General features: G+C 45.0%; 1 protein-coding gene across 17 annotated transcripts in view; it reads left to right on the top strand.

The window, feature by feature from the left end:
• Positions 1 to 14,912, top strand: part of sox5 (SRY-box transcription factor 5) — a 159,181-nt gene that overhangs the window by 66,935 nt on the left and 77,334 nt on the right. For 16 of the 17 annotated variants that reach the window (XM_069700056.1, XM_069700059.1, XM_069700050.1 and 13 more), the window contains exon 2: positions 6,428 to 6,623. In XM_069700056.1, the coding sequence (XP_069556157.1) occupies positions 6,429 to 6,623 (195 nt within the window). In that variant the 5' untranslated portion in view covers position 6,428. Of the gene's footprint in view, positions 1 to 4,040; positions 4,121 to 6,427; positions 6,624 to 14,912 lie in introns of those variants that run through there. The other variant, XM_069700057.1, reaches the window with a different exon arrangement.

The raw sequence follows: 14,912 nt of genomic DNA, 5'->3' as shown, positions 1-14,912 counted from the left end.
GCAAAACACCAGGGGAGCGGGGCCGCCGTCCACCGGATGCACTTTTTCCTCTCTTCTCCGTCTGTCTCTTTTCAGCGCCCCCACTTCTCTCCAAACTCTCTTTCTGCCTCTTCGCTTCCTTTTTTCCTACACGACACTTGAGATTTTCCCACGAGTCCACTGCTGTAGACAGACAGACGGACAGACAGTAAACTTTCCTTCTTTCCGTCCTTCATCCTCATTCTCCATCCTGACCGTGTTGAAATGCCAGTGACGATCACTTTGCCCGGTGACTCAGTGTAAAGGCATAAATAATGGTTTGAAAGAGGGGTGGGGGGAGAGAAGGCTGAAAACATGACAGGGAAAGTATGTGGAGCAATGCCTCTTGGTGACTAAAGCTTTGGGTGGATGAATGGATGAGAGAGGCAGAGAGAGAGAGAGAGAGGTAGTCCTAGAGGCCAGGAGTTGGCCCAAGTCTTTTGCACCCACCCTGTTTCACTTTACACACACACACACACACACACACACACACACACACACACACACACACACACACACACACACACACACACACACACACACACACACACACACACACACACACAGAAAACACATGACTTTTTTTTCTCCAGCGTGTGTGTGTGATTAACAGCGGTGACATTAGGGTTGTGTGTTATTGCCTTTTGTGGTTAAGCTTGGACAGGAAACACGGTTTGGGCTGCCGGCCGCCCATTTAGGGCACCTCACAGAGGATGCTTTGTGTTTGTGAGGCTGAGTGTGTGTCTGCGCCTTTGTGACTGTGTGTGTGTGTGTGTGTGTGTGTGTAAGGGTGTGTCTGTGTGTGTATGAGTGTGTGAGCACATATAGGCAGGAGCTGTGTTCACAGTTTCTCCCTGTTACGCACTGTTTACTTCAACAGAGAAAGTGATCAGGGGAAAAATCCAGCAGGCAGAACCTTTTCTGTTTTTTTTGTACGTTAGGATGTTTTAGTGGAGTTACACTTCATCGAGACATCTCCCGAAATCGTTTTTAAATCCGTATTTTGACTGAGGGTTCCACACATTTTCTCACACTTACTTACAATATTAAAATGTTGGCAAAAATGACAACTTTTTAGCTGAGAAGAAGAACTTAACGGCTGCTCTCGAAGTCAAAAAACTTAACACTTTTCCAGAATATTTCAATGTAACAAAGCCACAGGAGAGAAAAGGGAATATCACTGACCTCCTCCAGGTCCTCCCTCCCTTAATCTTTATCCCTCCATCTCAGCCTTTCCTCTTTGTTGCTGCCCCACTCTTCCCACTGTTCAAAAGGACAGACTATAAATAGATATTAGGCAATATCCTTAAGAGTCTGCTGAAGGGAGAGAGGAGGGAGGAGGGTGGGGAGGGGGGGGGGCGATGGAGCGACATTCTTACAAACAGCTGATTGTGTAAAGAGGGAACAGTGAGTAAGACAACACCGGCGGAGAGAGGCAGAGGGAGAGAGAGCAGGAGGACAGGCGGACATTAAAATAAGTTGGAAAGCGTGTGATGGAGAGACGGAGCAAGGAAGAGATGGAGAAATTGTTTTGAAAGCTGAGATGGTGGAAAAGCAAGCGAAAGAGAAGGAGAAAAAAAAAAGAAGAGGGGGAAAACGATGGCAATAAAGCAAAGTGATAGCGCAACACGGGGGGAAACATCGGTTTAAATTCCTGCCTGAGGTGTCACAGATGTAAATGTTGCGGTCGGCTCCTCGGAGGCAAAAGGCCCCGGGCGCCTTATCTTAAAGGCACATTCCGCTCAACTATTTTGATATGCCCTCCATTCCCCTGAGAACAATTTCAAAGATGGCTCACATTTCCATGCAAATAGACCCACACCTGAGTGACAGGCGGGCAGCTCTCAGTAATTCTAAGGTAGCGAGAGAGAGAGAGAGAAAAAAAAACACACAACACAAATGTCACTTTGACTCTTGACAGCACTTTGGAATTAGCCTCTGTGCTTATTTTTACAGTAGACGATGGATTCCACCGACTGTGTGGTGTAGTGGTTGAAATAATGGGCAGTGATTTACAGAGAGGCTGTGTACACACACACACACACACACACACACACACACACACACACACACACACACACACACACACACACACACACACACACACACACACACACACACACACACACACACACACACACACACACACACACACAAACATACACAGACATGCATATGCAGAAGCGCACACACTTTACTGTGGAATTCTCCAGAGGAGGCTCCCACGCTCCCTGAAAGCTTGTTCTGAGTAGAGGAGTTAACAAGAGCAGTTAGCACCATGATTATGTTAGCAGCCAGACACACAGAGCGAAAGAGCCGTGTGTGTGTGTGTGTGTGTGTGTGTGTGTGTGTGTGTGTGTGTGTGTGTGTGTGTGTGTGTGTGTGTGTGTGTGTGTGTGTGTGTGTGTGTGTGTGTGTGTGTGTGTGTGTGTGATAGTCTGTGACATTTCTGTGATGGCTGCTTTGTCTTTCCCTCACTCCTCACTGAAGCTTAAACAAATCTTTGTCCCCATTTTGCCTAATTCATTTGAAAAGTGTGTGCATGTGTGTCGAGAGCACCCTCGCTCTTGCGTGCCCATAAGCCTGCTGCCTGTATGCTTGCGTGTGTGTAAGCCTGCCGCGGCTGACGTGCCAACATGAAATGGACGCGTTGATTACAGCGGGCGATGGCCAGGAGACAGTTAACCACCGCTGATGGCGATTATTCGGCCCGTTAATGGACGTCCGCTGCTGTCCGATTAGTGACTTAGTAGCAGTGGACATATGTGATATGAGAGGGACTTAGTTGAGGAGCCACTAATCATCAAAAGCCAAGGGGAAGTGGCGTTCTAATCCCAGCTTAGCACTCTCACCGTGCACACGCTGGTGTGTGTGTGTGTGTGTGTGTGTGTGTGTGTGTGTGTGTGTGTGTCTGTCTGTGTGTGTGTGTGTGTCTGTCTGTCTGTCTGTCTGTGTGCGGTTTCTGCAAAATAAAGGCGAGTTTGGGGGGACAGATCGCAATTTTCATTTGATATATAACTCAAATATACACAAAAGAACTGTGGTGTTGTGTCACTGTTTCATTTGAAATATTATGAATGTGTTTTACTGAAAGGGCGAGCAACAGGTGTTTTAAAAACTTTGTTTGGTGAGAGATGATTGATTTTTGTTGGGCACTAATTATGACTGTTAATTCAACTTAATAACATCTCGTTGTTTTTTGACGCCTCTCACCGCTCCGCTCTCTCAGACAGCTTCCTCGAGGTCTCTGCCGGTCACGACAGCCCTGCCAAACTTTAAATGAAGTAGCCGGCGTAACCTGCACACCCGCTGTGTGCAATTGTATAGTAATTCAACTTCAAAGGCGATGATGTTGGGGGGGGGGGTTATAGCCGGAGAGGAGCTGCGAACGGCTTTCTCCCCATTCATACACACCCACCTCTGAGGAAGTAGTAGCAGAGTCAGGGAGAGGGGGTGAATATGGGGCTAAATACAGCAAAAAGAATATGTTTGCCACAGACTTCAAGAGCGTGAGGTCATCTCTCGGATACCTGCACGTGTTGTTATCTGTGTTAATGTGTAACTGTTCTTGTCTGTGGCCCACCTAAATATCTCGGTGTAGCTTCTGTGGTTAAATGATGGATAGTAAAATCTGAAAAAAAAAAAAAATTAAAGTTCTCCCCATGGTTATAAAGATGTCTCTGTAGCGGAGCCAGAGTGTAACATTAGTGAGGGGAAGAGGGTTTGAAACTGACCCCTGGTCTGTGTGTGTCGGGCTGCAGCCGGGCTGAGGTGTACACAAGGGGAGGTGTGTGTGCGTCTGAAACAAAAGGCCTTAGTGTGAGTGAGTGAAAGGACGTAAAGTAAACAGGCAGTGATGAAGACAGACCTGCAGTGTTCGGGCCTCTGTTCTCTGTCTGTGTGTGTGTGTGTGTGTGTGTGTGTGTGTGTGTGTGTGTGTGTGTGTGTGTGTGTGTGTGTGTGTGTGTGTGTGTGTGTGTGTGTGTGTGTGTGTGTGTGTGTGTGTGTGTGTGTGTGTGTGTGTGTGTCTCAAATGCCCTGTAGTTTGTACAGCTGGACCTGCCCCTTGCATTGGATGGTGTGTGAAGCAACACCTACACAGGTTCTGGCCCACAGACACACACACACACACACACACACACACACACACACACACACACACACACACACACACACACACACGCTTTCCTCTCAGTCATTTCAACATGTAAAGCATCATAAATGTTATCACAAGTCAATTTTAGCTTTAATATCATCAGGATTCAGTGATAGCAGTTGTATCTCTCAACTGTACAAAACAAACACAAAATATTTTATGGCCAGAGTTTTTTTTGCTGAGCAAGACGTCCGGGAGAAACAGATAAAAGAAATCAGTTACAGATACACATTCCAGATTATGTCTGGAACTGTTTATGTGCGTGTGCGTGTCGTGTGCTCATATGTTTTCTGTCCTTCATGCAAGGGCTTCCTCCAAACACAGCGTTACTGTAAAGATGTGATTCAGTGAATCCAACATTGATTCACACACACAGTCATTAAAAAGGAGAGACTGTGGCTCTGCAGAACTTTTTGATTTAACAGTTGTACCTAAGTGTAGCGGTGATACATAAAGCTAATTAAAAATGAATGCGAGGAAAGCATAGTTGTCTTCCTGAAAGTTTGACATTTCAGAAATAAAATGATTCTCAGCAATATGCGAACTATAATACCAATTTGTATATTGGTTAAAATTATTAGATTATCTATGAGATCTATGAATATGGCAGGCAAAACTCTTCCGAAAGCAATTAAAGGTAATTCAATTACATCACTACGGAGGAGTGTCAGTTCTTTTTTTTTAGGGTGTTAAAGTGCAGTGGAGTTTATTGATTTTGGCCGTAAATTCCCTCGATGCGATGAAGCCGCGTGTCTTAGCGTGACTCTTCCTTCATCGCTTCTTGTGAGCCGCACTCAATATTATTTTGCCTCTCTACTGTCATATAGTAAAAAAACTAAACAAAAAAAACCCGATGAATTAGTGGCAGAGTTGCTCCTTAGGAATAATACCAGATGTACAGTCCAAAGGAAATCCAATAGAGTCAAGAGTGTAATCAGTTTACCGGAGACGAGCTGGGTGAGGGGTGGGGGGCGAGAGGGGAAGAATTTGAGAGAGGAAGACGAGAGCAAATCAGACAAAGTCTGCAGGATGAAGACGTGGTGATCGAGGTTGTGAGGAAGAATGTGATAAAGAGAAAAGAAATTAAAAAAATTAAATTAAAGAAAGAATTTCGAGGAGTTTGAGAGTCAGATGCCTGTTGCTTATTTCTCGCCAACACAAACACCCCTCCCTTCAAGTTTTCACAGCCCCTCCATCCACACCTCCATCCCTTCATCCCTGTCATGTGTTGCCTCTGTGCGGCTGAGCGTTAACAGCCTATTACCCAGGGTCATAGTCGCAGTGGCTTCAAGGCTGACAAGTGCATCTGAAAGCACTCAGGCGATGCTGAGAACCACATTAAATTCTATTATTGCTGCATAGTCACTGCATCCCTATTCAGCTGAAGTACAGGGAGGCAAATTTACCTTGTGAGAGACAGAGTTCACCTAATAGATGTGGCTTTATATCCTTTCCTTCTTTTCAAGGGAACAAAGCCGCGGTAACAAATTCAAACAGCGGGGCCGCCGTGCTGCTCGCTATTTTCCGCCTGTCCCTCTATTGTCCAGAGGTTTTCATAAACACATATTATTGTCACTGTACATACTGCTCCCACTCTCTGTCTCTCTCTTTTTTTTGTTTCTTTCCCAATCTGTGTTTCTCTCTGAAAGCCCATTGTCAAGACATGGTCATTTCCTTCACAATGCTGGTGCAAGCGGGCTCCATTTGCAGTAATGGCCCCCGTCTTTTTAGCAAACGTTGAATGGCCCCCACGGTAAACATACTGTAAGACCTGAGAGCACGTTTGAAGGTCTGCCAAGAAGCTGGGTGCCCACAAACCCGACCGGGAGGAAAGGGGGGGGGGTATTGTGAGGAGATGCGCTGCTGCGAGAGCTCCGCCGTCTGCACGAGCAGAGTGTGCGACGGAGACGGGAAACTTGTCCAGAGAAAACAGAAGAAAGAGAATTGGTGCAGGTTGATGAGATGAGTGGGATTTGATTGGAGCCTGCTGGAGGGACTTAAATATAGCTTCATGCCATCATGTTACAGTATACAATCAGCAAAGTGGGTGGAAATTTAAAGTTGGATCGGACTATCCCGGAGTTTATGGGGCCTAGTTTGGAGCCACTTTCAGTTGCCACCATCATATAACTCCAGTTGTTAACCTATCATATCATCTTTTGAATATTCCTCATTCTTCCTCCTGTTTTTCCTTCTCTGTTGTCTTTCTATCTCCTGATTTTCTTTTCTGTTTTTTTTTTGTTTTGTTTCCAGGATGTCTTCCAAGCGACCAGCCTCTCCATATGGGGGGACAGATGGAGAAGTAACCATGGCAACCAGCAGACAGCGAGTGGAGGATGAGGAGAGCGAGGGACTGGGCGGTGTCATCCACCTCCCCCTGTCCTCCTACTGCGGCAAGGTGTCCCCGCGCTCACCCCCCAACCGCAACGTGGACAGCCCCCTCAACATGGTAAGGGGCAGCGTTTGGTTTCTGTGTGTCCGGTGTTTCGCTCGTTTGCTTGTCGGTGTGACGGCACCCACCGAACGGGTGATGGTGGGAGCTGACTCAGTGAAACAGGTGCAACAGTTTGGAGATGTTTCCAACTGGTTTGACCCACTGAGTGTGTTACTGCTGCTGGTTTTAGTTCTGAACCCACCAGAACAGTCACACGTCTCATTTTAGAAACTCAGTCTGATAAGAAAAAAAAAAAAACACGTTCTATTCAAGTTATCAGTTTTGTTTTTAGCTTTAAAAAAAAAAAAAAAAAAAAAAAATGTCCTCTGAACCCACTGCACCCAAATATATGCGTCACTATATGCGCCAAAAAAAAATCTTTCCTGACATCAGAACTGAACACACTGACATGATAAATACTGTATATTCTTAGATTCAGTGTTACAGAGTTACACTTGACCTCGTATCTGATGTCCGTCACAAAAAAATGTCCATAACTCTACTCAGAAATAACAGAAAACAGACCCTCCGTGTGACTCCAGACTTGCTTCAGAACCTTCATGTTTTTGAGTTTTCTTAAGAATCAAAGTGCTGACAGTTGTCTTTACACACACTACGTGTACACTGCAAACAGCAACTGCTAATAGGTAATTCAGCTTACTTTTGATGGTGCTAGTTTCCCAAAGTGTAAACAAATTCCGGCTAAAAATAGGATTCAGAGTTATACTTTATGTTTACATGCCCCAAAGCCTTGCGGGAACTACAGTTTAGTTTCCAAAACGTCCCGTAGAAGTAAGACAAAGACTATATGTGCATTTCTTTTTAAATTACAGAGGAACATTGTGTCCCATCAGTGTGGTTCTGTCCTCTCTCTGTTCATAACAACAATATATGGTATGTTTGGCTGTAACACACGTAGTGACCGCGAATAAAGCAAGAAAAAGAAGTTACCTGTCGACACCTTTAGCCCCTCTTCTGTCTCCACTGGTTTTCTGCCCTGTGGCATTCCTTCCCATAAGGCCGTGGGCCTGTGTGTGTTTGAGAGGGTTGAGGTGGAAAGTGACCCTTGAGGGCACAGACCCTACTTCAGATTATGTTAACAGTAATCTCAACCTCCAACACTACAGCCCACTGTCTTTAACACAGGTCATCATTGTAAATGAGAATTGGTTCTCAATTGATTCTACCTAGTTAAATAAAGGTCATATAACACAGTCCAGCCATTGCCTGAAAATGTTTTTTATTTTGCGGACGTATTCAGCTTGAAGCTAACTTCCTTGACCTTGTATATTTTCCGTCTTCTGAAATAGGTATATAATGTAGTTTCAGGGATGAAACACATTCAAAATAATTACAATTGTGTCGCTTTTATCGTGTTTCCGGCAATTTCTAGACAACAAAACAGATTTTTTTTTTTTTTTGTATTTTTTATGGCGTTGACTAAATTGAATGCACATACAGTCTGGATCTTAGACACCTCTTTGACTTTGATATGTTGTTTACTTCTGTGATGGTGACCGAACACAGAAAACACACCACATGGCTCCGCAATGAGGAAACAAAATCTGTGGATACTCGTTTGGTGATTGACAATAGACGTGAAAAGAGGCAGAATCCTAAAGAGGCACGAACTGACTTTCTCTGCAAGCGAAAAGCAGTTCGTTGCTGGGAGCTGAGGGTTTGTTTTTATGGGAAAAAGACGAAGGTTCGGGGCTCCTGTTTTGGTGCGCAGTTTTAGTTTTTTCTTGCTTTCATGTGTGCGCTACCAGCCGTTGCCTTGAGCCCATTTGATGCACAGTTGCGTGACTGCAAAATATGAGCCATTGGAGTGAGTCATTTTCTTGGGGATAAAGTGTGACATTGTGCAATGGTGCTGAATGTATGGCTCTGTGTGTGTGTGTGTGTGTGTGTGTGTGTGTGTGTGTGTGTGTGTGTGTGTGTGTGTGTGTACAGTTGAATTGCATTTTCTATGAGATGTTAAATATTGGTATAGGCCGGCGCTGTATACGGGCTTATTGCATAGTGTGTGTGTGTGTGTGTGTGAGAGAGAGAGAGAGAGTGTACAAGGCTATATGTGCGTTTTAAGATGACTTTTCCTGCATGTGACTCATTACACATTCGACACACGCGGTGTGACTTACGGTGCATGTTCAGTACACCAATGTGATTAGGTGTATAGAGTATGAGGGTATTTAAAGAAAAAAAAAAAAAAGTTAATTATCCAGCATGAGAAACACAATAATTAACATTTAAGGTCATCTACTGAAGGATGTTGTGAATGTGGTGTTCACAAAAACACAGAGCAGTGTCTCACCTTGTCCTGGGCCCTCCTCTTCATCCACACCTTGCCACAGCGGAGCTCCGATAACGACCGGCGACCTTTCCCCCGTGCTGACAATAAACTCTGGCACTCTGTAAAACAATGAAACGGTGCTCAGGAGCTGTAATAGAAAGCTAATTCTGTAATTAGCCCGCTGATTAGCCCGCCGGCCCCTCCCACGGTGGACTCTGCATGTGTGGCAGGTGCCGAGTGGTAACTCAAAGTCCTGGGACCACGGGGGAACACGCAGGCGTGCAGAGACACACATTACACACTCTGGGTTATCTGCTGCTGTGAGGACGGTGATTAGATTACTCCTGCTTCATTTAGACAAAACACAAAAGAAACACACACGCACGCACGCACGCACACACACACACACACACACGCTGTCTTATGTGATTATGAAGAGAAAATTCTTTAACATCTAGAATGACACATGACTGCTTTCCATTAATGGGCAGCAGAAGGGAGACTGTTGATGTGTGTGTTGGAAGGACTTTGGGGGGGGGTAGCATAATAAATTGATGTGGATTATTAAATGCAAGCCTGTGTGTGTGTGTGTGTGTGTGTGTGTGTGTGTGTGTGTGTGTGTGTGTGTGTGTGTGTGTGTGTGTGTGTGTGTGTGCGTGGCAGGGGGTGGAATGGGGGCTTATCCTACTGCCTACTTGGCATGTTGTAAGATGTGTGTTAAGGGGTTTCTTTTTGTGTGCGTGCGTGCGTGCGTGTGTGTGTGTGTGTGTGTGTGTGTGTGTGTGTGTGTGTGTGTGTGTGTGTGTGTGTGTGTGTGTGTGTGTGTGCGCGCGCGCGTGTGCGTGAGGGGCAGGGTTAACAGTGCCAATCCCTTCACCGCTGACTGTCAGTGAAGAGTGGATGAAGAGTGAGGAGGAAGAGAGAAGGGAGATTGTACAACAAGGTGGGGGTTCTGTTTCTCTTGGGGCAGTTGTCGTGAAGCGATAGGGGGAAGTAAACGGCTCGTCGGCGGCCGGTTGACTTGGAAGTGAGACGGCGGGGGACAGGGAGGGAGAGGGAGGGAGGGAGGGAGGGGGGAGGAAAGATTACAGCTTTATCTTGTCATAGTAAATTAACACGGTGGCGGAGAAGCGCTCAGCTACACACTGACCTCTTCATTGCGCCCGCCTCGCCTGCCTGTTCGGCTTTGGCTCGCCGTCCGCTCTACCTGTCCACTGCAGCTGCACACAGAGACACACAGAGACACAGAGAGACACACACAGAGACACACACAGACACAGAACAACAGCATATTTTAAAAAGCCTGAAAAGGTGTCGGATTATTCGCTTTTTATTTTTTTAGCTGTTTTTTTTTGTTTGTTTGTTTTTTTGCGCAGAGCTCGGCTGCTGTGGGTAAGAATAGCTGCCGTTCATAATGGTTTGCAAATGAATGTAGTTTTAGCTAAAAGAGTGTTTCTCTCTGTGCAACTGCACCGTGATTGGCCGGGACCCGCTCAGTTCAAATGGGATGGATTTTAAAGTAGCGTTTTTCAGTGAGGTCGACCAATCAGCACCGATTCCAGTCGCGCTGCAACTAAAGTTGTAAAGAGATGGATTTTAACACTGATGGATTTATAATTTATGATAGAAACAAAATCATAATTTATTATAACAGGATACTTTTAAATCCGAAGTTCAACTACAGATGTGATTTATTTTTTCTCTCGCTTATTTTACTTTGAGATCCTTTCATGTTTATGTTTGCAGATCCTTTGCAAAGCATGTTTTCCCATCCGGCAGAGGCGAGCATCTTCTCTTCATAAACGTGTTAATGGATAACCACTAATTATTTCATTAACAGGCGACGTGCACGCTCGCAAGATAGAAAACTATAAAGATATTTCATCAGGCATTATTTTGTATTCATTTCCCTCCACAAGCCCTCTCGTTCCCTCTTTTTGTGTCATTTGTATGTGTGATTGTGTGTGTGTGTGTGTGTGTGTGTGTGTGTGTGTGTGTCTGTGCTCATGTGAATTTGACAGATTTAACAGAGTCATTGAGCAGTCTTGAGACACAGTGGTCACACTTAATTTCTCATGCCAGTGATGCACTAATGAATCAACACACGCTTGCCTGTCAACAGTGAGGGGTCGTGGTAAAATATACTGGCATACATTTTCACCCAACTGCTATTTAAAATACAGCAAAATACAGCTGTGTGTTTTCAGATAAGGAAAGGGCAAGTGTGTAATCTCTGGACAATAACTTAAATAGACAATTAGAATTAAAAATTTGTCAAGTAATTCAACTGCTTTTTTAAAATTCAGTTTTTGAATATGTATCTGTGTGGTATAATATTTTTCTTGTTCTATTTTGGGGTCAATAGAAGAGTTCAGCCATCTGGTTGAAACACTGAGAGGAAAGTAATGTGTTTGCTTGCCTGTCCCAGCCTGAGGGACCCCCAAGTCAAAACTGACACAGTCTGTGTTTAGCTATGGCATGTAAAGGGATTTGCTGTACGTGTGTGTGTGTGTGTGTGTGTGTGTGTGTGTGTGTGTGTGTGTGTGTGTGTGTGCGTGTGTGTGTGTGTGTGTGCTTGTGTGTGTGTGTGTGTGTGTGTGTGTGTGTGTGCTTGGCAGTGTATGAGCGGTGTGTTTAAGTGTATATATCGCGGAGAGATTGGCAGCTCTGGCGTGGAGCTGAGTCTGAACCCCCCTGCAGGAGCGATCAGTGACATTCTCTGGCTTGTGTATTTGTGTGCGTGTATTTTAGTTGAGCAGCTGTTTCCAGCTCTCTTCCTACTGCCACATTGTCCATGCCTTGATCCACAGCGACGCGCCAAGCATCAAATAATGTTTTTTTCACACGTACACCTTGCACAGCCCGAGACATGTCAGGGCTATGGCACAGGAAGAGGGGGAGAGAGAGAGAGAGTTTCTTCTGTCGGGCAGCAGAGAGGGAGGGAGGAAGGGAAGGAGACGAAGGAATAAAACAAAAAAAAACAAAAAAAGAACATGAACAGCGGCATCTGTGCTGGCTGTAGGAAAAAAATAGCATTTGGCAAGAGTTAAGTGTTTTTAAACCAACCTCCCCTCACAGATGAGCTTAAGAAGACAAAAGTTGTTTAATTCGGTTCCATTGCAGAGGCAGTAAAAGGATAAAGAGAGTGAGGCGCAATTTTTACTTTGTTCCAGTCATTTGGAAGAGAATTGACATCTGCAAACTAAAGGCAGAACCGCCCACACTGCCAGCCTGCCACATCCAGTGCATATAAATACATATATGCAGACACTCACACATTTACACACACACACACACACACACACACACACACACACACACACACACACACACACACACACACACACACACACACACACACACACACACACACACACACACACACACACACACACACCTACAGGCTATGTGCACTCACAGTGTCATACATATATACGCAGAAATGGCAAAAAAAAAAAACTGCTCACACACATGCAGAGAGAGGAGGGCAGGAACATTTACAGTAGCCAGAATTTCTGTTTGTACTCATGAATAAATGCATGTTGATGAGAAAAAGTTTTGCAACCTGTGTCACATCACAGGAGCAGAGTGACACGCATTTCACACAGCCTCTTGTGTCGTGGCTTTTTGATCCCTCTTGTCTTGGACTTTGCAAAAAAAAAATGGCCAGTGAGGGGAACGTGGATTATATACCAGGAGGGTTGATGGGTAAAAAAAAAGAAAGAAAGAAACATAAGCCATTTTAGTTTCCTTCGGGATAAGGGGGCCTGCCTGCCTGTCTTGACTTCTCATAAATAAAGTCACGGGCCCTTAATGTAGCAGGTCTTTGAAGAAGCCACGGCTCCCCACTAATTCCTCTGTGATTGGGAAATGACCTTCATTGTTGGACGCAGCGAGATGACATCTCCCTGGAAGCTTTTTTTTTTTTGACGGAGCGAAAAGAGATCCGACAACCCCTCACCCATCCACCCATCCACACACACCTCCCACAACTCCATCCCTCTCTTCCCACACCCCCACCCCCTGCCTCCCCTCCGTCTCCCTCCCATATTCTTGTTCTGTTTGTTTTGTTTGCGCGACATCTTTCTCGAAAGAAAGAGTGCGGCTGTTTTAAGTAGGCGCTGGATTAGATAAATGGGATGTGACAGGTGTGACCGCTGCCTTCAAGATGCCTGCCTTGCTCTTGCTCTCTCTTTCTCCGTGTATCTCTCTGTCAACTCACTCTCATTTCCTCTAATAACATCGCTCCTCTCTCTTTTTTTTTTTTTTGGAGGATTTCACTCTCTTTCTTTCTTTCTTTCTTTCTTTCTTTCTTTCTTTCTTTCTTTCTTTCTTTTGACTTCTACACGCTGTGCACTCCTTCTCTCCCTCGTCTCGTTACATTTGCATGTCGTGAGCGGCGCTGATGCAACTCGTAATCACAAATCCGCTCATTTTGAAGTCTTGAAATTTCCCTAATCTGAAGAACAGGAGCGGGTTCAGGGAAGAAAAAAAGAAAAAAGGGGGAAGGCAGAAAGAGGAGAGGCAGCCACTCGGTCAGGTGGTGAGAGCAGAAGAGTGAAGTCTTTAAGGGCTTTTAGATCACAAGACGCTCTCCCAGCCTTCAGCCACAGCGTTAGCAGTGTCAGCACGGACTGACTGACTGACTGAAGCTCCATAATATATACAGTATACAACTGCTCCGGCCTTATCAACGCTGTCACAAGCTGTCCTTCTGTAACAATGCATGTGCACGAATGCCAGAGAGAGAATGAGTGAATTATTGAGCGTGCTGACTTATTCAGAGTGTGGAAACACACAGAGCCAGAGAGAGAGTCGGTGAAGTGATAATGGTCCACTGTCCCTCTCATATAGTGTTTGGCCACTGACAATGAAAGCATCATCAATATTGAAAGCCTCTGTCTGCCTTTATCTTCCAATCAGAACGCAGAAATATGATTTGAGATGCCTTTATTTTGAAAAAAGATGTTAGAAACCGAAGTCATCTGACAGTTGGATGACTTCATCGTGGACTGTGATCTCAGTATGAAATTCCACTTCCACCAGCAGCATGCGGGTTAATGATTAGAAAGCCATCTGAGCTTTAATATGCCATAATATGATTATTATTGCTGGAATACGCCACCACCTCTCCGTCGCTCTCTACACACACATCACACACACACACACACACACACACGTAGACACACACAGGTACTGTATATATGTGCCACCGTCCCAGGTGGCTCGCCCCATACTGTAGTAAGATTAGCCAAAGATTAACCCTGTGGACCATTGACCCTCCTGTCTACAGAGAGCTGAGCTGACAGACTGCTCGGCTGATTGACCGACTCACTCGTTTGTCGCTGTAATTGAACAGCACACCTTAGCGCACCTGCGCGTGAGTTCAAGTGGGAACATTCAGTACATCTAGAGCATGCACACACTTTAATATGTGTGTGTGTGTGTGTGTGTGTGTGTGTGTGTGTGTGTGTGTGTGTGTGTGTGTGTGTGTGTGTGTGTGTGTGTGTGTGTGTGTGTGTGTGTGTGTGTGTGTGTGTGTGTGTGCTTGCGACACTGAGATCGTGTTTGGCGTCCTCCCTCTCAGTGTCACTGTTAATTGGGCTGAGCCAGCATTAAGCCTAAATGCCGGCTGAAGAAACAAACACAGGTTTTAATGGGTCACAGATTAAGATGCTTAAAGTTACTTACCTTTCAGCTGCTGTCAGGAGGTTTGTAGTCGCCATTTATTCGTGCAGGTTTACTTACGATGTATCTTTAACAGAGCGCAATAAAGATAAGATGCAAAAACGCTTTACGTACACAATGCTTCTCTATAACTGCCGCACGAGTGAAGTAACAACAAGCAAAACACAATTTTTAGTGGAATTTCTTTTTTTAAATGATATTTTCTTTGCAAAAAGTAGTTAAAAAAATAATCTAAGTTTTTTTCACTACGATCCTCATTTCTAAAGGCCATTAAACTGAACATGCTTAAAACTGTAAACTTTATACACAAGACAGCAGGATAA

This window comes from Brachyistius frenatus, unplaced genomic scaffold (assembly GCF_029030835.1).
Source record: "Brachyistius frenatus isolate BFR_SWC_R1_liver_20210118 unplaced genomic scaffold, ASM2903083v1 Contig_32, whole genome shotgun sequence".
NCBI lineage: Eukaryota > Metazoa > Chordata > Actinopteri > Embiotocidae > Brachyistius > Brachyistius frenatus.
This window is presented reverse-complemented; position numbering and strand designations above follow the sequence as displayed.